This window comes from Erpetoichthys calabaricus, chromosome 5 (assembly GCF_900747795.2).
Source record: "Erpetoichthys calabaricus chromosome 5, fErpCal1.3, whole genome shotgun sequence".
Lineage (NCBI taxonomy): Eukaryota > Metazoa > Chordata > Cladistia > Polypteriformes > Polypteridae > Erpetoichthys > Erpetoichthys calabaricus.
In genome coordinates, this window is record NC_041398.2 from 18,590,062 (window position 1) to 18,613,812 (window position 23,751).

General features: G+C 42.7%; 2 protein-coding genes across 3 annotated transcripts in view; both read left to right on the top strand.

The window, feature by feature from the left end:
• Window positions 1-23,751, top strand: part of LOC114641663 (gastrula zinc finger protein XlCGF57.1-like) — a 308,826-nt gene that overhangs the window by 122,664 nt on the left and 162,411 nt on the right. The gene's annotated exons all lie outside the window — the stretch shown is intronic.
• LOC114641710 (galactose-3-O-sulfotransferase 2-like) overlaps window positions 1,153-23,751 on the top strand; it is a 38,939-nt gene continuing 16,340 nt past the window's right edge. The window contains exons 1-2 of the mRNA XM_028790735.2: window positions 1,153-1,324; window positions 5,395-5,505. Coding sequence (XP_028646568.1) covers window positions 5,399-5,505 — 107 coding nt within the window. The 5' untranslated portion in view covers window positions 1,153-1,324; window positions 5,395-5,398. The remainder of the gene's footprint in view (window positions 1,325-5,394; window positions 5,506-23,751) is intronic.

Here is a 23,751-nt window from a genome sequence, read left to right on the forward strand (position 1 = left end):
AAGATTTGTCCTCATATGTCAGCTCATCTCGGTGACATTACCGGCGGTGTTGGGTTCAGGGCTCCCGTAAAGAAGATGGGAGCGTGAAGAGAACCCGCATCGTCACAGACTAGGTAATGAAACAAAGTTTCGCAAGAGGAGCAGAAAAATTTATAGTGGAAGAAAGCCAAAAAAAATGTTTCAGAGCGCCCGAAGGTAATTTCTGTTTGCTTGATGTAACCTCCAGCTTGATACAAGATCATTTATTTTTTCTTTTTTTAGAGGGCCTTTTTAAAATGTTGCAACAAACGTAAGAGACCAGAAAGCAACTGAATAACCGCACTGCCACTGTTAGAGTATCAAACACCCACCACCGCATCACCCACTTGTGATGTTAAAAATGAAAGCTCTGCCTCGGGCAAACTGTGACGTGTGGCACAGGTGCAAAGAGCCCGTGTGTTTTAGTATTTCGTACCTCGTGAGATGCTCTACACAAAATGAGGCTGCAGTTTGATGTCTCCATCCATCCATCCATCCATCCATTTTCCCAACCCGCTGAATCGGAACACAGGGTCACGGGGGTCTGCTGGAGCCAATCCCAGCCAACACAGGGCACAAGGCAGGAACCAATCCCGGGCAGGGTGCCAACCCACCGCAGGCAGTTTGATGTAAGCGTAGTAAATTGCCACGCGGTGCCATCCTAAGAAACAAAGCGTTTACCACAGGGATAGTCTGCAGAGGATACATGTTGATGTTTTTAGCTGGTTGCTTGTCGTTGTTTGTCTTGGTAGAGTAATACTTTCCCCTTTTGTATTATTAATATGGAGCCTTTGTCAGAATGCCTCAAATCTCACGGACTTACCACTGTTTATCAGGTAATGTACCATATAACTTCTCCCCCACCTTCCCTTCTACATTTATAACCTCAGGTAGTAAAAGACAAGCAGGAGTTAAGTTACAACTTTAAATAATGTATTGACAATATTCATAATAATAATATGCAAAGTTCATTTGATAATTGGTAACCACCCAACTTGATAAATGGTGGCATGTCAGGTGGCATTGACATGCCTATCTGCATTCCTCACCTACTCGGGGACACACCTCTGTACTTGCCTTATTCTGACAAAGACAATGGGACTCATCACTCATTTAAGTTTCACATTAATAAATTGTCTCCTTGGTGCAGAGCTGCTCTTGAGTCTGTCCGTGCTTGTTGGACAACAGAGTTGTTCAGAATTGTGAAGACTCGCCTGAAGTTGTCTGAACAGGTTCAAAGTGTTCAAGCCAAGGCTGACGTTCATCGGCTGGTATTTTCTTTCTTGAAAGAGTTGATTAAGAAAAGGTACGTCTGGAATTTGCATATTATGATTATGTAGATTTGAAATGAACTGTCCTAAGGGGTTGATTTCTGGCTTCATCAGTTAATTTGAAGTAGTATTCATAGCGGGCTGGATATTAAGCCATCTTATGCATGTTCATGTTTTCCAGTAGAATTCAGCTGATCTTCAGCCATGCTCTGTTTTAATTTAGCAATGCAAGTGTGTCCACGTTTAGCTTGGATTCTTTTCTTTTCTTCTTACTAACTAGGGGGCTTTTCTTGTTTCTACCGCTCGTGTTGTGAAGGGGGTGGCTGAATGCACGCCTTGGAGATGCGGACGGATCACCTGTTTGCTTACTGCTCCACCTGCCGTGCTGCGTGTTCTGATGGATGAATTGATAGACTTTGTCACCCCAAATAATCTCGGGTACCCCTCCTAATACATACATTGTAATAACAAAGTAGCATGATGAGTTGGGATACCATCCTAGTAAAGTGGGTTTAATTGAATGAAATGAATATTAAGATAGCAGGAAAATCAAACATGATGGTGTCTGCCATGTTTCAAACGACTTTACTTTCAGTTGCTACTGAGCAGGAGCTCGTTCTCCCTCAGACGTCTTCATCTTTCAGCTGCTCCCATTAGGGGTTGCCACAGCGGATTATCTCGTTTCCATCTCTTCCTGTCTTGGTCATCTTCCTCTGTCACACCCATCACCTGCATGTCCTCTCTCACCACATCCATAAACCTTCTCTTAGGCCTTCCTCTTTTCCTCTTGCCTGGCAGCTCTATCCTTAGCACCCTTTTCCCAATATACCCAGCATCTCTCCACTGCACATGTCCAAACCAACACAATCTCGCCTCTCTGACTTTGTCTCTCAACCATTCAACTTGAGCTGACCCTCTATTGTCCTCATTTCTAATTCTATCCATCCTCATCACACCCAGTGCAAATCTTAGCATCTTTAACTCTGCCACCTCCAGCTCTGTCTCCTGCTTTCTGGTCAGTGCCACCGTCTCCAACCCATATAACATAGCTGGTCTCGCTACCATCCTGTAGACCTTCCCTTTCACTCTTGATGATACCAGTCTGTCACAAATCACTCCTGACACTCTTCTCCACCCTGCCTGCACTCTTTTCTTCACTTCTCTTCCACAATCTCCATTACTCTGTACTGTTGATCCTGAGTATTTAAACTCCTCTACCTTCATCAGCTCTACTCCCTGCATCCTCACCATTCCACTGAACTCCCTCTCATTTACACACACATGTATTCTGTCCTGTTCCTACTTGTTCCCCGACAAGCACTGACCACCTTAAGGCCACAGCCTTGGTCACCCGCTTCAACAATAGAGCCCATTAAGACTCAATGTCCCACACCTCCATCTGGGACATAGTCAAAGTTCTGCTAGAGGTGGGAGTTGAAGCTACTTCTGACAGGGGACTCTGCCAGACATTCCCAGCAGACCCTCACAATACTTTGGGCCTACCATGCCTGAACGGCATTCTCCTCCACCACTCTTCGCCTGAGTGTCCAAGACATGACAAGACCACGAAGTTGATCATCAAACTAAGGCCTAGGGTGTCCTGGTGCCAGGTGCACATATGGACACCCCTATGCCTGAACATGGTGTTCGTTATGGACAATCTGTGATGAGCACAGAAGTCCAATAACAAAACACCACTCAGGTTCATGGGCCATTCCTCCCAATCACGCCCTTCCAGGTCTCACTGTCATTGCCCTCATGAGCACTGAAGTCTCCCAGCAGAACGAGAAAGTCCCCAGCAGGTGTGTCCTCTAGCACCCCCTTCAGGGACTCCAAAAAAGGGTGGGTACTGCAGACTGCTGTTCGATGCAAACAGTTAGGATCTGTCCCTCCACCCAAAGGCGGAGGGAGGCTACCCTCTCGTCTACTGGGGTGAACCCCAATGAACAGACTCCAAGTCAGGAGGCAATAAGTATGCCCAAACCCACTTGGCGCCACTCACCGGGAGCAACTCCAGAATGGTAGAGAGTCCAGCCCCTTTCTCAAGGAGATTGGTTCCAGAGTCTATGCTATGCGTCAAGGTGAGCCCAACAAGATCTCGCCGGAACCTCTTGACCTCGTGCACTAGCTCAGGCTCCTTCCCCTTCAGAGAGGTGACATTCCACATCCTAAGAGCCAGCTTCTGTAGAAGAGGATCGGACCGCCAAGGTCCCCGCCTTCGGCCACCACCTGACTCACACTGCACCCAACCTCTTTGGCCCCTCCTAACAGGTGGTGAGTCCATGGGAAGAGAGACCCATGTTGCCTCTTTGGGCTGTGAACGGCCAAACCCCATGGGTGCAGGCCCGGCCACCAGGCACTCGCCATCAAGTTCCACCTCCAGGCCTGGCTCCAGAGGGATGCCCCGGTGATCCACATCTGGGCGAGGGAAAACACTATCCAAAGTGTTTCTTCTTCATAGGAGGTTTTATGAACCGCTCTTTGTCTTGTCCCTCACCTACGACCAGTTTGCCTTGGGTGACACAACCAGGGGCATAAAGCACCTGACAGCAGAACTCCTAGGATCATTGGGACACGCAAACCCCTCCACCACGATAAGCTGGTGATGGCAGTTAAAAAAGGAGGGGTCTTACTGTATATGCTTAGTTTAACTTTATTCGTTTTAAATCTCTGAATATATTTTAAGTGTTGTGAAGTTAATGAAATGTCATTTGAAAAGTCATGGAAGTCACAAATTGTTAGTTTCAGCAAATATTTTAGTGATTTATTGGAATGCTGTAAAAAGCACAAGGTGCCACTTTGACTCAGGGAAGCTCGTCTGCGTTACATATTCACAGATGTTTCTGTGTTATAATTATGTTAACTAGAATAACTTCATTTTCTAATGAATGAATATTTAGAGGGCGGCACGGTGGCGCAGTGGGTAGCGCTGCTGCCTCGCAGTTGGGACACCTGGGGACCTGGGTTCGCTTCCCGGGTCCTCCCTGCGTGGAGTTTGCTTGTTCTCCCCGTGTCTGCGTGGGTTTCCTCCGGGCGCTCCGGTTTCCTCCCACAGTCCAAAGACATGCAGGTTAGGTGGATTGGCGATTCTAAATTGGCCCTAGTGTGTGCTTGGTGTGTGGGTGTGTTTGTGTGTGTCCTGCGGTGGGTTGGCACCCTGCCCAGTATTGGGTCCTGCCTTGTGCCCTGTGTTGGCTGGGATTGGCTCCAGCAGACTCCCGTGACCCTGTGTTCGGATTCAGCGGGTTGGAAAATGGATGGATGGATGAATATTTAGAAAATACGTTTTGAAAATGTTTGTTGGTTCTGATGTTGTAATAATTAGAGTCTGTGTATATGGCAGGTTATTAATACACACAGCCCTTAGTGAAAAGGTCTGAATTTATTTACAATTCTAATTTATTTCTGTTTTATGATTTCAGTTGATTTTTGATGTTTGTTCATAATCAAGTGTGCCTCAGCTACACAAGCTAATTTTAATCAAGGCTTCTTTAAAGGGATTCTGGGAAAGCTAAGGGTAGGATGACACAGGGCCTGTGGTTTAGGATCACAGAGCTCTTGGTCTGGACAGTGAGTATGGAGCTCCGATCAGGCAGTTTCAATGCTGTCCTCTGGAGTCACAAAAGCGTTTTACGAAATTCCCTGGAGCACAATTTCACTCCAGGGAGTAGGGTGTGGATAGATGAAAAATATAATTATTGTTTAATTCCTGATAATCACCAGGTGCCAGAGCAGCAAGACAAACTTGTTTATCCAGAGTTCAAGAGGTCCTTGTCATGCCCTTAATTTGAATTTTGAAAGCATACAGATGAAAATTCCAACCAGAGCTGTGTTCAGTAGGACTTTATTCCTCTAACCTTTTACTTAGTATTCCCTTGTAACAAAAAGCTGAATGTGCATATCTGAACATCCTCTTCTAAACCGGCATGAAGTCTATGTTGTTAAGTTAAAGTGCATCCTCAATATTTATTTATTTGTAAACCTGGCATGTCGTGGTTTTAACAGATTTGCTTGTACAATCTCCTCCAATTTTAATACTGTGGTGGTGATTTGTGTACAGTAAGATCCTGGATCAAACCTTCCATTTTTTGTTTGTGTCCTACAGAAAGATGAGAGTCTGGTTCTGCTGCAGGGTGAAGGTGAAGATCTCCACCATCTCATTCACGGCGTTTATCACTGTGTGTCTCTTATTACTGGCTGTCAACTTTCACACCAGGTACCTGTTTCAGACAAATTTCTATCAAGGACTAAGCAACAGGCTCAGGTTTGGTCGCCTCACATTCCAGGGGTAAGGGCCAGTAACTCCTTCTCGCCCATAGTTGTTGTTATCACAGTTGGGTGCTTCATTTTTCAAAGACCTCAGTGGTGAAAGCCGTTGGCACATCTTCATCCTATGAAGAGAGGATCACTGCTCTCTTCTCTGCTTTGGTGCAAATGGAAAATGCAGTGGCCATCTTCTTCTTCTTCTTCTTTCGGCTGCTCCCGTTAGGGGTTGCCACAGCGGATAATCTTCTTCCATATCTTTCTGTCCTCTGCATCTTGTTCTGTCACACCCATCACCTGCATGTCCTCTCTCACCACATCCATAAACCTTCTCTTAGGTCTTCCTCTTTTCCTCTTCCCTGGCAGCTCTATCCTTAGCATCCTTCTCCCAATATACCCAGCATCTCTCCTCTGCACATGTCCAAACCAATGCAATCTTGCCTCTCTGACTTTGTCTCAAAACCGTCCAACCTGAGCTGAACCTCTAATGTCCTCATTTCTAATTCTGTCCATCCTCGTCACACCCAATGCAAATCTTAGCATCTTTAACTCTGCTACCTCCAGCTGTGTCTCCTGCTTTCTGGTCAGTGCCACCGTCTCCAACCTGTATACCATAGCTGGTCTCGCTACCATCCTGTAGACCTTCCCTTTCACTCTTGCTGATATCCGTCTGTCACAAATCACTCCTGACACTCTTCTCCACCCTGCCTGCACTCTCTTCTTCACTTCTCTTCCACAATCCCCATTACTCTGTACTGTTGATCCCAAGTATTTAAACTCGTCCACCTTCACCAACTCTACTCCCTGCATCCTCACCATTCCACTGACCTCCCTCTCATTCACACACATGTATTCTGTCTTGGTGGTCCTACTGACCTTCATTCCTCTTCTCTGTAGAGCATATCTCCACCTTTCCACCTCCATTCTTTGATTGTCTCCATTGAGCTTTAACTTAGGACACAGAGTGGAAAATACATGTAAAAACCTGTCATGTGCTCTGTTGGGATTTTGGGTTCTTGTTTGTTAAATGGCATTGTGTGACACTCCTCAGACTAGATCGTCTAAACAAGTTCCTAATAATTGAATTTTTTTAATTAATTTAGTGCCCTTTAAATCAATGTTGTAGCTTCTCAACTCACCAATTACCTAACCTCTAATAATTTGATGGAACCCTTTCAGTCTGGTTTCAGGGCGCGGCACAGCTGTGAAACTGCTCTGCTACGGGTAACCAATGATTTGCTTATGGCAGCAGACTCTGGACAAACTAGCATATTAATTCTGTTAGACCTCAGTGCAGCATTTGACACTGTTAGACATGACATCCTACTGTCCAGAATGGAGAACATGCTGGGTATCTCTGGCACTGCCATCCAGTGGTTCAAGTCCTATCTGACTGATAGGCGAGAGTTTGTTAGTCTTGGCAACAGCAGATCCAGCTCAGCGCCAGTCACACAAGGAGTCCCTCAGGGCTCTGTCCTAGGTCCTCTGCTTTTCTGTATTTACATGCTTCCCCTTGGCCATATTATCCGTAGTTATGGATTGGGTTATCATTTTTATACAGATGATACTCAGCTCTACTTCAATGTTAAAAGTGGAACTTCATCAGAGCTTTCTCAGCTCAACCTGGATGGAGCAGAACTCTTTAAAATTAAATTGCAATAAAACTGAACTCCTGCAAATTGGGACTAAAATGCAACTTAATAAAATGAGCTCCTTCCCAGTCCATCTTGGCAGTGATCTCATCAGACCTGCCTCTACTGTAAAAAATCTTGGTGTCATTTTTGATTCCTCCCTCACTTATTCCGCCCACATAAATCACATTAAGAAACTTTCTTACTTTCACCTCCGTCACATCTCCCGTGTTCGCTCCTTCCTCTCCTTCTCTAATGCTGAGAAACTTGTCCATGCTTTTATCACATCCCGCATCGATTATTGTAATTCCCTACTGGCAGGTGCCCCTTCTAATCTTATATCACAGCTCCAGCTTATTCAAAACTCAGCTGCAAGAGTCCTTACTCGAACCAGCAGCAGCGAGCACATCACACCCATCCTGCTCCATCTTCACTGGCTCCCTGTGTCCTACAGAATCGAATATAAAATCCTACTAATAACATACAAAGGTTTAAATAACCTCGCACCAAACTACATCAGTGACCTTCTCCATCACTATGTGCCTGCCCACCCACTAAGGTCCTCTGATTCTGGTAATCTTGTTGTGCCCCTCACTAATCTACACTCCATGGGTGACAGCAGGGCCTTCAGCTGTATAGCGCCCAGACTCTGGAATGACCTACCAAAATTAATCAGGTCAGCTGACTCCATGACTTCTTTTAAAAAACAACTCAACACTCATCTGTTCAGGAAGGCTTTTAGCTCTACTTGACTTTATTACCTTTCTCTCAGTTTACTTCTCTGTCAAGATGCCAATGTAACCTGTATGTGTGTGCGAGACCAGCAATTATGTTGTCTGTTTTTTTCTCAGAGTTTACTGTCTTAATCTTCTTTATTTATTTATCTGGTTTGTACAATGCTATATACTGTATATTCTGCCATTCTTTATTTATTCTGTAAGTGCCTTGAGCATGGGAAAGGCGCTATATAAATAAAATGTATTATTATTATTAATGATAGGTGTCCTTTTTATAAGTAATCTTGGAGACTCTTTGCCTCAGGAGTGTTTCAGAATCCTCTGTGGTTGGTCAGGCTTTCCAGTGCAATAACCACGTGCCTATCAAAGACCGGCAATAGAACCAGTTAAAAATATTTGGCATCTCTTGCCCTACATGCATTTTCAGCTCCTTTCCTCTGTAGTTGCGTGTATCTGAATGTCTCTTCTCCGGCGCTCCCTTTCTCAAGTGTTCCTGTAAAACCTGCTTCTCCAACTTTGTCATTACCTTATTATTTTCAAGGTGCCTTTCTGTCCACTCCCATCCACTACACTACATGGACAAAAGTTTGGGACACACCTCTTCATTATTGAATTCAGGTGCTTCAACCAGACCCATTGCCACAGGTGTATAAACTCAAGCAGCGAGCCACGCCGTATCCATTTACAAACATTTGTGAAACCAAATGGGTCATTCCAAAGTGCTCAGTGATTTCAAGCGTGCTTCTGGGATAGGATACCACCTTCGTAAAATTTTATCCATGCTGGATATTCCCCAGTCAGCTATAACTGGTATTACTGGAAAGTGGAAGTGTTTAAAGCCATGTAAAGTCGCAGAGAGGGGTCAACGACTGCCAAGGTGCGTAAAAGTTGCCAACGCTCTGCTGATTCCACTGATCAAGAGTTCCAAACTTCCACTGGCATTAATGGGTTTCCATTGCACAGCAGCTGCGTGCAAGTCTCACAACACCAAGTCCAATGCCAAGCGTCGGATAGAGTGGTGTAAAACACGCCACCACTGGACAGAATGAATGGGCACAGATTCCCACAGAAACACTCAAGTCTTGTGGAAAGCCTTCCAAGAACAGTGGAAGCTGTTATAGCTGCAAAGGGGCGCCCAACTCCATATTAAAGTCAATGTATTTGAATGCAATGTCATTGAAGTCCCTGTTGCAGTAACGGTCAGGCGTCCCAATGCTTTTATCAATATAGTGTGTGTGTTCCGTTTTTGAGGGCGACTCTCTCAGCCTGCACCTTTGCTCCTCCTCGTGCATCTCACATTTGCACTTCCTCTTTTTTTGTATCGCCAAAGCCAAATTGACCCATCGAATTTCTCTGAGGTACTGGACACACCATCTGGTTTAATTATATGGTAGATACCCCATCCACAACATATAGTTGTATGGAATGTAGAAGCCTTAATGAGATGCAAGTAATATATTTACACCTATAGGTTTCAGTTTGTTTGGAGCTGGTGTAAGAGTCCTGAAACATGTCTGCCTTGATGGACAACAGATGAATATTCATGAACACAAGCTTCAGTTATGGTGCTTTGGCTTCATCGATTCTTCATTGATTTAAAGTAAAAAACTGAAACTTCACATTGACATGAGTATTCATACCTTTGGCTATGATGCTTGAAATTTGGCTCAGGTGCTTCCGGTTCTATTGATCATCACTGAGCTGATGCTACACCTTGTTTTGAGTCCAGCTGTGGACAGTTCAATTGACTGGACTGATTATGAAAGGCACACACCAGCCGATAATAGCCCCCACAGTTGATTAAAAACTAAGCCATAAGGTCAAAAGAACTGCCTGCAGAGCTTAGAGACCTGATGGTATTGACGCACAGGCCTGGAGAAGGTCAGGTCAGGTCAGGTTAAGGAGCATGCACTGGTAGAGCATGTTACCTCACCAACCACATGATAAAACAGCTCGAGGTCCTGGTTGGAAGCTCCCCAGGCAGACATGCGGTCCAGTACCAACCTCCAAAATTGACCATCAATCCATCATAGTTAGATGTTACGTGGGCATCCCCTTGGCCTGGTCCAGCTGCTCGGGCCCTCAAAAATGATATTCCTGCAATCCAGATCACCTTCAAGGAATCATGCCACATGGCCGTAGTGCTGTAACTGACACTCCCTCACAATGCAGGTAATGCACCTCATTCAGGACTCTGTGAGCAACGCAAAGTCAAACCAATGGTACCCAAGGATTCTCCAAAGAGACAGAAGGAGTTCAGTCTTCATCTCAGGTCACTGGATAGCGTCCATGTCTCACAAACAGGCAGCACCAGGACTCTAAAGACTTGGACCTTCATCCTTTTGCAGAGATATTAGGAGCACCACACACCCCTTTGAGTGACCTCATGATCCCCCATGCTCTCCCAATCCTTCTACTGACTTCATAGGAACAGTCACCAGAGACATGAATGTCACTGCTGAGGTAAGTAAATTTCTCAACGAGGTTGACACTCTCTCCGCAGACAGACACACTGCTGATGGCTGTGCCCAAGAGGTCATTAAAGGCCTGGTTCTTAGTTTTTATCACAAGCCCAGACCCTCAGACTCCTCGCTCAGTCTCTCGAGAGCCCCCACCAGAGCCTCCATTGAAGACCACAGCATCATCTGCAAAGTCAAAATCAGTGAATCTTTTTCAGAGGTGTTCTGTTGGATTGAGGTCAGGCGAGTGAGTGGGGGGGATGATCAATGGAATCAATTCCTTCATCCTCTCACAAACACATGAGGTCGAGCATTGTTGTGCACCAAGAGGAACCCAGGAGCCACTGCGCCAGCATAGGGTCTGACAATGGGTCCAAGGATTTCATCCTGATACCTAATGGCAGTCAAGGTGGTGTTGTCTAGCCTGTAGAGGTCTGTGTGTCCCTCCATGGATATGCCTCACCAGATATACCATAACTAAACCCCCACCAAACTGGTCATGCTGAACGATGGCACAGGCAGCATAACATTCTCCATGGCTTCTCCAGACCCTTCCACGTCTGTCACGTGCTCAGGGTGAACCTGCTCTCATCTGTGAAAAGCAAAGGGCGCCCACCAGTGGTGGACCTGCCAATTCTGGTATTCTTTGGCAAATGCCAGTCAAGCTCCACAGTGTCCACTAGAGGACGTTGGGCCCTCAGGCCACCCTCATGAAGTCTGTTTCTGATTGTCTGGTCAGAGACATTCATACCAGTGGTCTGTCCACCTGCTGGAGGTCATTTGTAGTCTCTGGCAGTGCTCATCCTGTTCCTCTTTGCCCAAAGTAGCAGATACCGGTGGGTCCTGCTGATGGGTTAAGGACCTTCTATGAGGGGTCCTGTCCAGCTCTCCTAGAGTAACTGCCTTTCTGTCTCCTGGAATCTCCTCCATGCCCTTGAAACTGTACTGATAGACAAAGCAAACCTTCTGTCAAGGGGAGGCACGTACTGATGTGCCTGCCATCCTGGAGAAGTTGGACTACCTGTGCCACCAAACTCTGTAGGGTCCAGGTATGACCTCATGCTAACAGTAGTGACACTGACCGTAGACAAATGCAAAACAAGTGACAAAACAGATGAGGAGAGAAAAATGTCAGTGGCCTCCCTCCACCTGTTAAACCATTCATTCCTGTTTTGGGGGTCGTCTCATTGTTGCCCCTCTAGTGCACCAAAGCAGCTGAAACTGGTGAACAAGCCCCTCTCCTACTTAACTGACCAGCTCAATAGCCCACAAGTTTCATTGACTTGATGCCATACTCTCATTCAAAAGTATTCCTTTCATTTTTTTGGGCAGTGTGTATATATACTGTATATCCTCTTTAATAAAACCCCTGTGTGCGTCTAGTGTCCATGTGTGTGTCTTCTGGTGAAGTGCGCATGCGCGAGGCACGGTGGACGCTTCAAAGGCCGCCTGACGCGTCATACAAGACAGAGAGGATATGGCGTATTAGTCGAGGTGTAGCTGCGATTCTTGAGAGACGACCTACCAAGAATTATCATAGAGATTCGGGTTCGAATCCTGCTCATGGCACATTGATGAATGGAAGAATATATCTCTAAGATGTTTGCTTTTTTAAACTTTCTCTTCGACGAACGGTGCTTTGAATTCTACTTTGCAGATTTAGTTGTTTATTTTTATTTTTTGATTAAACAAAAACTGTTTAATGAACGATTGATTTGTTAAGGAACACATGGACAACAAGCATAGTTAAAATCACAATTAAACAAACTGCCTGCAAATTCTATTGAATCATAATTATAACAAATAATAACTCATTTCACTTACTTATATAGCACCTTTACCATGGTCTCAGACGGCCGCAAAGATAATCAAGAGGGGTACAATAAAAATGAAAGCACAATAAGAATGAATAAGTAATAGTTCACAGCCTTGTAATTGTATGCACTGTATTTATAAAATTTGGGAAGTAATATATTGTAGTTGATGTTGACATTTAATTAATTTGAAATATGTAAAAATAAATATTTGGAAATATTGCGAAGGGAAATGTTTATATACTTATAGCAAACAGCACACACACCATTTATCTAATCATATATATCTTCTTCTTCTTCATTCGGCTGCTCCTGTTAGGAGATGCCACAGCGGATCATCTTTTATATATATCCTGGCCAAATCAGGCATCAGAATAGCACACAAACCCGCGAGCAATCTGCGCACTGTCCTTTTCAACGCAACAAACAAGAAATCGACAGCAGAAACACGAAATGAAGTTTATAGCAGTTTTTGCCCAGCGGTATACATGAGACAAACATCAAAAAGAATTTCAACTCGCATACAGGAACATCGCAACGCTGTCAGAAGAAAGGACTCACGATCGCTGATCTATACGCATACAAAATCAACAGGACATACATTTAACCGGGACAATGTACAAGTAAGATTTAAGACCAGTACTAAAAGTGCCAGAGAACTGGCTAAATCTTGGCTGTCAGACAAAAACGCCATTAACAAACATTTGGACATAAACCCAGCATATGCAAACTTAAGTAGAACATGTTCATAATAAATAAAACGTTACGACCTGTACCCCATATATATGCTGCTCTACAGCACGATTAGAATCGTCTGAGTATTAAAGGTGTAGGTCTATTTTATAAGCATATTTCATAACATCAATGTTAATATCGAGTATAACTATAATTATTATTATTCTGTATTAGCATTGATATGAACGATTTGTGAAAGTAGTGTTAAGTATAAAAAATGAAACTATGATTATGCAATTCAATGTTTATTATATTTATGCATTATTATGTCTGTCTTTATATGTTTTGCACACATCTATACTAATAAAAGGCAAAGCCCTCACTCACTCACTCACTCACTCACTCACTCACTCACTCACTCACTCACTCACTCACTCACTCACTCATCACTAATTCTCCAACTTCCCGTGTAGGTGGAAGGCTGAAATTTGGCAGGCTCGTTCCTTACAGCTTACTTACAAAAGTTAGGCAGGTTTCATTTCGAAATTCAAAGCATAACGGTCATAACTGGAACCTCTTTTTTGTCCATATACTAGGGTGACCATATTTTGATTTCCAAAAAAGAGGACGATCGGCACGGCCTCCAGACGAATTCAGACAAGCTTCTTGGTGGTTGATGAACATTATTTATTATACTTCAATGGTGCAGAATTAACCTCTGTAATAAAATAAAATGAAATCTGTAAAAACTTATAACAAAATAATAGCTCTCTTAGACTCTTCAAATAAATAATTAAATATTGTTCTAAATATGAACTATTCTGTTCCAGCTTCAACAATATATCTCTTAAATGTAATAAAATAAATAACAGAAGAGTCTCACAAAGACAAAAAAACTTAAAAAGAATCTAGACTTTTCATCTTTAGTTTTCTTCTTCATCCTGCTTCTCTTCTTCATCCTCCTTGTCAAGTCCATCTTTGCGCTTCTGTGCCAGTAGTCCTTTAACTTTAAGGGACATGAAGGTGTTGCTCTTGAGTTGAAGAAGAATTGTATGTATATTGTTTAATATCTTCTTCACTTCCATAATGGACATGTTCTCCTGTTCCATTTCTTGAATGTGGGTGTGGAACACAGACATGAGTGTGTGCATGTGCCAAAGGTAGATTTCAGCAAAATCATTTTCAAAAAAACTCTTGAGTGCTATGGGTGGCTTTTGCTGAGACAGAAAATATGCCTTTAAAGCTGGAAACATCTATAACATCCTCTCAATGTCTTGGGAACAATGACAGCCACCTTGTCTTGCTGTGAGAGAGCATCCTTCTGTAATCAATCTCAACAAAATCACAATACTCCTTCAGGCTCTCAGTGCGCACAGTGTAAATGTGAAAGTCCTGGTTGATTTTGAATATGATATTCTCAATGTCAATTTCTATTGTGCCTGCCCCATGGTGTGCACAATTATTCAATATGTGTGCTGGGTAACCCACACTGATCAGAGTCTTGTTTTGCAGCAAACTCTTCAAATTTGCAAACACATTCTTTCCAGCTTCATCACCTCGGATTCCTCCAAAATTTGTGTTGCAATTGTCTCCAGTAAATACAATGCATTTTTCCGACAGATTGTTTTTTGCCAGGGTTTCTGTGAGATATTTTGCAATGGTTTCTGCTGTCTCATTGGGTGTGTCTTTAACTTCAATCAATTGTGTTTGCACGCCACCCTTCTTCCAGTCAAAATACTGGATTATGACTGGGAATATTTTCACTGCTCCGTGGTTACTCCCGTCTGTGGAAACACCACAGTACTGGATTTCTTTGAGTGCTTCATGAGTGTGATTTCAACAGAGTGGGGGGCTATACCACCATTGACAATGGCTTTGGTCTTGGTGCGAGCACTACTAAACTTTTTTGCAATGTCAGAGTCAGGAAATGCCTTTTTAAGCAAAGTACTGGTGCAATCTTTAAAATTAAATTGCAATAAAACTGAACTCCTGCAAATCGGGACTAAAATGCAACTTAATAAAATGAGCTCCTTCCCAGTCCATCTTGGCAGTGATCTCATCAGACCTGCCTCTACTGTAAAAAATCTTGGTGTCATTTTTGATTCCTCCCTCACTTATTCCACCCACATAAATCACATTAAGAAACTTTCTTACTTTTACCTCCGTAACATATCACGTGTTCGCTCCTTCCTCTCCTTCTCTAATGCTGAGAAACTTGTCCATGCTTTTATCACATCCCGCATCGATTATTGTAATTCCCTACTGGCAGGTGCCCCTTCTAATCTTATATCACAGCTCCAGCTTATTCAAAACTCAGCTGCAAGAGTCCTTACTCGAACCAGCAGCAGCGAGCACATCACACCCATCCTGCTCCGTCTTCACTGGCTCCCTGTGTCCTACAGAATCGAATATAAAATCCTACTAATAACCTACAAAGCTTTAAATAACCTCACGCCAAACTACATCAGTGACCTCCTCCATCACTATGTGCCTGCCCGCCCACTAAGGTCCTCTGATTCTGGTAATCTTGTTGTGCCCCTCACTAATCTACACTCCATGGGTGACAGGGCCTTCAGCTGTATAGCGCCCAGACTCTGGAATGACCTACCAAAATTAATCAGGTCAGCTGACTCCATGAATTCTTTTAAAAAACAACTCAAAACTCATCTGTTCAGGAAGGCTTTTAGCTCCACTTGACTTTATTACCTTTCTCTCAGTTTACTTCTCTGTCAAGATGCCAATGTAACCTGTGTGTGTGTGCGAGACCATCAATTATGGTGTCTGTTTTTTTTTCAGAATTTACTGTCTTAATCTTCTTTATTTATTTATCTGGTTTGTACAATGCTATATACTGTATATTCTGCCGTTCTTTATTATATTCTGTAAGTGCCTTGAGCATGGGAAAGGCGCTATATAAATAAAATGTATTATTATTATTATTAATCCATGGACCTGTAACTGTTGTGATGTTTCACTGTATGAAAAGCCATTGCACCTTCTGCTGCATTGACATCATCCTCTGTTTTTCCTGGTCTGACAAAAAACTCTGTCAACTTTGCAGATGAACTAGTCTCACCTCGCACAGCTTTTTTATGTTTCTCGGTGTCCATGTGGGCTTTCAGATCCCCAGCACCTTTATTGGATACCGAGACATATGTACGACATATGTAGGTTGACCAAGCGTCCTCTTTTGCCCGGACATGTCCACTTTTTACGTCCTGTCCGGGGCGTCCTGGCGGGTTTTATAAATTCACAAAAATGTCCGGTTTTTCATAGGACCATTACGCGTGTACGTAAATTGACTGGCGTTTTGCACACAATACTTTTTTGCGCGACGTAATTACCGGGAGGCTGCCTTGTGGGCAGGTCTGCGCCGCGCGCACGCGCAAACACACAGACACAGACAGGGAGCAGTGCAGAGAGCGGAGCAGTATAGCAGGGAAAATGCCGAAGCGTAAGTGCAGCTTCACCGATGAACTGCAAAGAAAATTTCCCACATACCGTCACAGTAGGGACAAGTGGGAGGCAGAGTGCACCGTGTGCAAAGCCGGTACATATGTCTCGGTATCCAATAAAGGTGCTGGGGATCTGAAAGCCCACATGGACACCGAGAAACATAAAAAAGCTGTGCGAGGTGAGACTAGTTCATCTGCAAAGTTGACGGAGTTTTTTGTCAGACCAGGAAAAACAGAGGATGATGTAAATGCAGCAGAAGGTGCAATGGCTTTTCATACAGTGAAACATCACAACAGTTACAGGTCCATGGATTAATAATAATAATAATACATCCATCCATCCATTTACCAACCCGCTGAATCCGAACACAGGGTCACGGGGGCTGCTGGAGCCAATCCCAGCCAACACAGGGCACAAGGCAGGGAACCAATCCTGGGCAGGGTGCCAACCCACCGCAGTAATAATAATACATTTTATTTATATAGCGCCTTTCCCATGCTCAAGGCACTTACAGAATATAATAAAGAACGGCAGAATATACAGTATATAGCATTGTACAAACCAGATAAATAAATAAAGAAGATTAAGACAGTAAATTCTGAAAAAAAACAAACAACATAATTGATGGTCTCATACACACATACAGGTTACATGAGCATCTTGACAGAGAAGTAAACTGAGAGAAAGGTAATAAAGTCAAGTGGAGCTAAAAGCCTTCCTGAACAGATGAGTTTTGAGTTGTTTTTTAAAAGAATTCATGGAGTCAGCTGACCTGATTAATTTTGGTAGGTCATTCCAGAGTCTGGGCGCTATACAGCTGAAGGCCCTGCTGTCACCCATGGAGTGTAGATTAGTGAGGGGCACAACAAGATGGCCAGAATCAGAGGACCTTAGTGGGCGGGCAGGCACATAGTGATGGAGAAGGTCACTGATGTAGTTTGGCGCGAGGTTATTTAAAGCTTTGTATGTTATTAGTAGGATTTTATATTCGATTCTGTAGGACACAGGGAGCCAGTGAAGACGGAGCAGGATGGGTGTGATGTGCTCGCTGCTGCTGGTTCGAGTAAGGACTCTTGCAGCTGAGTTTTGAATAAGCTGGAGCTGTGATATAAGATTAGAAGGGGCACCTGCCAGTAGGGAATTACAATAATGGATGCGGGATGTGATAAAAGCATGGACAAGTTTCTCAGCATTAGAGAAGGAGAGGAAGGAGCGAACACGGGAGATGTGACGGAGGTGAAAGTAAGAAAGTTTCTTAATGTGATTTATGTGGGCGGAATAAGTGAGGGAGGAATCAAAAATGACACCAAGATTTTTTACAGTAGAGGCAGGTCTGATGAGATCACTGCCAAGATGGACTGGGAAGAAGCTCATTTTATTAAGTTGCATTTTAGTCCCAATTTGCAGGAGTTCAGTTTTATTGCAATTTAATTTTAAAGATTGCACCTGTACTTTGCTTAAAAAGGCATTTCCTGACTCTGACATTGCAAAAAAGTTTAGTAGTGCTCGCACCAAGACCAAAGCCATTGTCAATGGTGCTATAGCCCCCCACTCTGTTGAAATCACTCATGAAGCACTCAAAGAAATCCAGTACTGTGGTGTTTCCACAGACGGGAGTAACCACGGAGCAGTGAAAATATTCCCAGTCATAATCCAGTATTTTGACTGGAAGACGGGTGGCGTGCAAACAAAATTGATTGAAGTTAAAGACACACCCAATGAGACAGCAGAAATCATTGCAAAATATCTCACAGAAATCCTGGCAAAAAACAATCTGTCGGAAAAATGCATTGTATTTACTGGAGACAATTGCAACACAAATTTTGGAGGAATCTGAGGTGATGAAGCTGGAAAGAATGTGTTTGCAAATTTGAAGAGTTTGCTGCAAAACAAGACTCTGATCAGTGTGGGTTGCCCAGCACACATATTGAATAATTGTGCACACCATGGGGCAGGCACAATAGAAATTGACATTGAGAATATCATATTCAAAATCAACCAGGACTTTCACATTTACACTGTGCGCACTGAGAGCCTGAAGGAGTATTGTGATTTTGTTGAGATTGATTACAGAAGGATGCTCTCTCACAGAAAGACAAGGTGGCTGTCATTGTTCCCAAGCATTGAGAGGATGTTACAGATGTTTCCAGCTTTAAAGGCATATTTTCTGTCTCAGCAAAAGCCACCCATAGCACTCAAGAGTTTTTTTGAAAATGATTTTGCTGAAATCTACCTTTGGCACATGCACACACTCATGTCTGTGTTCCACACCCACATTCAAGAAATGGAACAGGAGAACATGTCCATTATGGAAGTGAAGAAGATATTAAACAATATACATACAATTCTTCTTCAACTCAAGAGCAACACCTTCATGTCCCTTAAAGTTAAAGGACTACTGGCACAGAAGCGCAAAGATGGACTTGACAAGGAGGATGAAGAAGAGAAGCAGGATGAAGAAGAAAACTGAAGATGAAAAGTCTAGATTCTTTTTGTTTAAGTTGTCTTTGTGAGACTCTTCTGTTATTTATTTTATTACATTTAAGAGATATATTGTTGAAGCTGGAACAGAATAGTTCATATTTAGAACAATATTTAATTATTTATTTGAAGAGTCTAAGAGAGCTATTATTTTGTTATAAGTTTTTACAGATTTCATTTTATTTTATTACAGAGGTTAATTCTGCACCATTGAAGTATAATAAATAATGTTCATCAACCACCAAGAAGCTTGTCTGAATTCGTCTGGAGGCCGTGCCGATCGTCCTCTTTTTTGGAAATCAAAATATGGTCACCCTATATACTGTTATGGACTGCAGCTCGCTGGCCGTGGGAGGCGGGGTTGCGTATCGCGTCATCTCGCCTCCCACGTAATCACGTGAACTGACTGTGAACGCAGTACGTAGAAAACAAGGAAAAGCCCCAAAGAGCGCTGAAGAAAACATTCATTACACTAAAGACTGCTTCACAAAAAAACAGCTAAAAGCAATACTTCGCCGCTGCGAAGCCTGGGAATTTGGCTATATGCAGTGAGTGTGTAAGCCTGATGAGCCCAGAATTAGGGTGAAACACGTGTCGCGTACTCTTTGCATTATTTGACAGTAAACTATTTTCAACCATTCTATGATCTGCTTCTCACAACTGAGGGCACCGTGGCGGATGTTAGCTGACTTGCTGGCCAACCACAAGCGTTACCTGGTAGGTAACTACCCATACAATCAGATTATGATTCAGACTACGAATGCCGTAAATGTAATTACCCCGATCTACATGCTGTCAAATAAACGAACCACACGCCGTGGCGCAATGTTAGGGGCTTCGCCTCTAGCGCTGACGTCCGAGGATCGATTCCCATAAGGGAGTGTAGTGAGTGGGTGGTAACCTACCAGGTAACGCTTATAGTTGGCCAGCAAGTCAGCTAACATCAGCCACGGTGCCTTCAGTTGTGAGAAGCAGATCATACGACCCAAACATACATTATGAGTCTGACAAAACAGTACACATTGGATCCATGGATGTTCACTGTGACTATTGTCAAGCTCAGAAGTGGAAATGCGAGTCTCCTGGTTTGTGCTGTAACGGTGGTAAAGTCTCTGTCACTCTTTTACGTAAGCTTCCTGACCTAATTACGTTCACTTAAAAGATGCTATTGACAAAAACGACACTGATTTAATAGAACTTGGTCAAGCTGTGATATTACCATCTTCCTTCACTGGAGGACCTCGCTATTTGCACGACCGTACACAAGACGCAATGACATATGTGAATTTCCCACTGGGATTAATAAAGTATCTATCTATCTATCTATCTATCTATCTATCTATCTATCTATCTATCTGTCTATCTATCTATCTATCTATCTATCTATCTATCTATCTATCTATCTATCTATCTATCTATCTATCTATCATACGTACGTCATTATGGCCGCCCTGACTTATTCATCACATTTACTTGCAATCCTAAATGGCCTGACATCACTGAAATTCTCCTTCCACGTCAAAAACCTCACGATCGCCATGACCTTATCAGTCGTGTATTTCATCTCAAGATTCGCAAAATGATAGACTTGCTCAGGAAGAGTAACATTTTTGGCTGTACAAATTGCTACATGTACACCATAGAGTGGCAAAAGCGAGGTATTCCCCATGCACACATTCTATTGTGGCTAAAGGATAGGATTAAACAGCTCTCATCGATCAAGTCATCCGTGTGGAAATTCCTGATCCACAGACTGACCCTGCCCTCCACAAAATAGTAAAATCCACCATGATATTCGTTTGTTCAAAACCTTAAATCTCCGAAAGTTCTTCACCAATTGCTTTGAAATTTTGACACAACGTTGCATTCGAATACGCGCGTGTTTTTATGTACATATTATATAGATGTCACACCTGTGACAGGTAAAAACATGCTTTTTTTAAAAAACACAGCGCCATCTGTTGGACGTAAAGGCAACACACGCCATACTAAATATTATACGATTCTATTTCAATGTTTCGATCAAATACATTTGTAAGTACGTGAATAAAGGCAGCGACATGGCAGTTTTTGGCGTGCAACCAGAAAGAAGTGATAGGAATGCGGTCATACATATCGATGAAATCACACAGTATTAGGCTGGAAGATACATAAGCAGCAATGAAGCTGTATGGCGAATTCTTTCATTTCCCATACATGAACGAAGTCCAGATGTTTTTCACTTAGCAGTACATCTAGAAAATGGACAATGCATTTATTTCACAGCTGCAAATGTGCAACAAATAGCCCTGAATCCACCGGCTACAACGTTAACTGTTTTCTTTACGTTATGTCAAAATGACGCGTTTGCGAAGACACTGCTGTATTCGGAAGTGCCTACGTATTACACATGGAATGCGAGTAGAAAATCATTTGAACAACGCAAACGAGGAGAGCGAGTCAACGGACAGCCTGGCATATTCAAAGAAACTACGATAGGCAGACTGTACACCGTGCATCCCAATCAAGATGAATGCTTCTTTACTCACATGCTGTTTGGTAAATGTGCCGGTCCAACGTCTTTCCAGCAACTGAGAATTGTCAACGGCGTTACACATGCCACTTGCCGAAGTACATGTCAAGCTCTGAATTTATTGGAGAACGACTGACACTGGGATGTATACATTAATGACGCATGCAGCACGTCACATCCAAATCAAATTCGTGCATTGTTTGCAATCATATTGACCGCCTGCTCTCCTTCATCTCCAACACAGTTATGGGAGAAATATAAATCGCACATGGCTGAAGATATTTTCCGTCGAATACGAAAGTAAAATTCAAACATAAACATGGATGTCACAGCGGACATCTACAACTAAGCGTTGATGATGATTGAAGATTTGTGATTAGAAATCGCGAACAAAGTTCTCAATCAATTGGGAATGCCATCACCGAATCGATCTGCTGCTGCTTCGTTCGATGTAGAATTGCGTCGTGAACAAAATTACAACACGGGTGATCTTCTGTCGTATGTGCGATCAAATATTCCTAAGCTAACGCTTCAGCAAAAAGGCATTTACGATCAAATAATGCAAACTGTCAATAACGGAGTTGGAGAAATCTGGAAATTGGGAACGGAAAGGTGCCGGTTGATCTGACCTCAGGACGAATTTCATTGCCTCATAACTTCTGCAATTTAGTGACATCAAAAGAAGAATTGGTTGAAAAAGTATTTCCCAATATTCAAACCAATTATAAGAATCACGACTGGCTGAGTGAACGAGCTATTCTTGCGGCCAAAAACAAAGACGTCTACGAACTTAACAATATTATTCAGTCTAACATTCTGCACAGACAATGAAACAACAAAAAATATTGTGAAATTAAACATATTAGAAACGTGCGCTTTCTCTTTTCTTTCTTTTCCATTTAACCAGACTGAGCCACAGCAACGTGTGGCCGGGTACAGCTATATATATATATATATATATATATCCATCCATCCATTGTCCAACCCGCTGAATCCGAACACAGGGTCACGGGGGTCTGCTGGAGCCAATCCCAGCCAACACAGGGCACAAGGCAGGGAACCAATCCTGGGCAGGGTGCCAACCCACCGCAGATATATATATATATATATATATATATATATATATATATATATATATATATATATATATATATATATATACACACATATACAGTATATATATACATATAAAAAGCGGCTCATACGAAAACAACACGTTTGGCTCAAAAAAAACCGATTGTGGATTTGCGTACAGCCACAGAAACTTTGTAACGCCACGAGACTTCAGGTCACATCTCTGCAAAAGAACCTAATTGAGGCATCTATTTTAACTGGCAGTAGCTCAGGGGAGAGAGTTTTTATTCCTCGCATCCCCGTTATACCCTCTGATCTCAATTTCAATTTTTGATCTCTTGATTTCAATTCAAACGCCTCGAATTCCCAGTAAGGCTCCGCTTCACAATGGCAATTAATAAGTCTCAGGGACAGACCCTAAAAAAGGTTGGCATTGATTTGAGGCAAGATTGCTTTTCACATGACCAACTGTACGTTGCATGCTCAAGAGTAAGCTCAGCGCACAACCGGAGGGCCGAACTGACAACGTGGTATACAAACAGATCCTTAACAAATAATTATTTGTATACTTTCCCTCAGTTTAAAAATGTTTACTTTTCTTCTTAACAACAATTTTAAGGCAGTACTTCGCCGCTGTGAAGCGCGGGTATTTTGCTAGTCCTTAATAATTCCTTCCATTAATTTTGCCTCTTATGCATGTTAAGCTCACTGGTAAACTTGGATCTGCCCGTTCACCCTTCTTATATAACGGGATAATATTTGCCATTTTCCAGTCCTTCGTAATTTCCCCAATACACAGGAACTTACTAAAAATATGCATCCATGTACAAAGTTTGAGTAACAATCATTTTTACGGATTTTATAAATATCAGGTGTTACAATATCTCAGGTGTGAAATAGACAACTTGTCCAGGAAAATGGTGTGTGGTTAATTAAGATCAGTGTTTCCCAATCTTTGGGGATCATGGGAAAAATTTAGAAAACATGTTACAAAATAAAATAAATATATATATATATTTTCTAAGAAAATAAGTAATTTCTAAGTGCTGATTAAACACAGGAGCATTTTTCGGAAAGCAAAGGACGATTTGAAAGACCCCCCCCATCCTTTATCAGAATGCTCAGTTTACTTCAGGGGTGGCCAACCTGTAGTACACGCGTCATGGGTGGCACATCAAGTATTCTGAAGTGGCGCGTTCTGCTGTGAGAAAGAAAATGTATAGTGCATCCTTTTTACTTTTACTAAATATTTATAACTAGCAAAATACACGCGCTTCGCAGCAGAGAAGTAGTGTGTTAAAGAGGTCATGTAAACATATATATATACATATACATATCTACACATATACACATATCTACA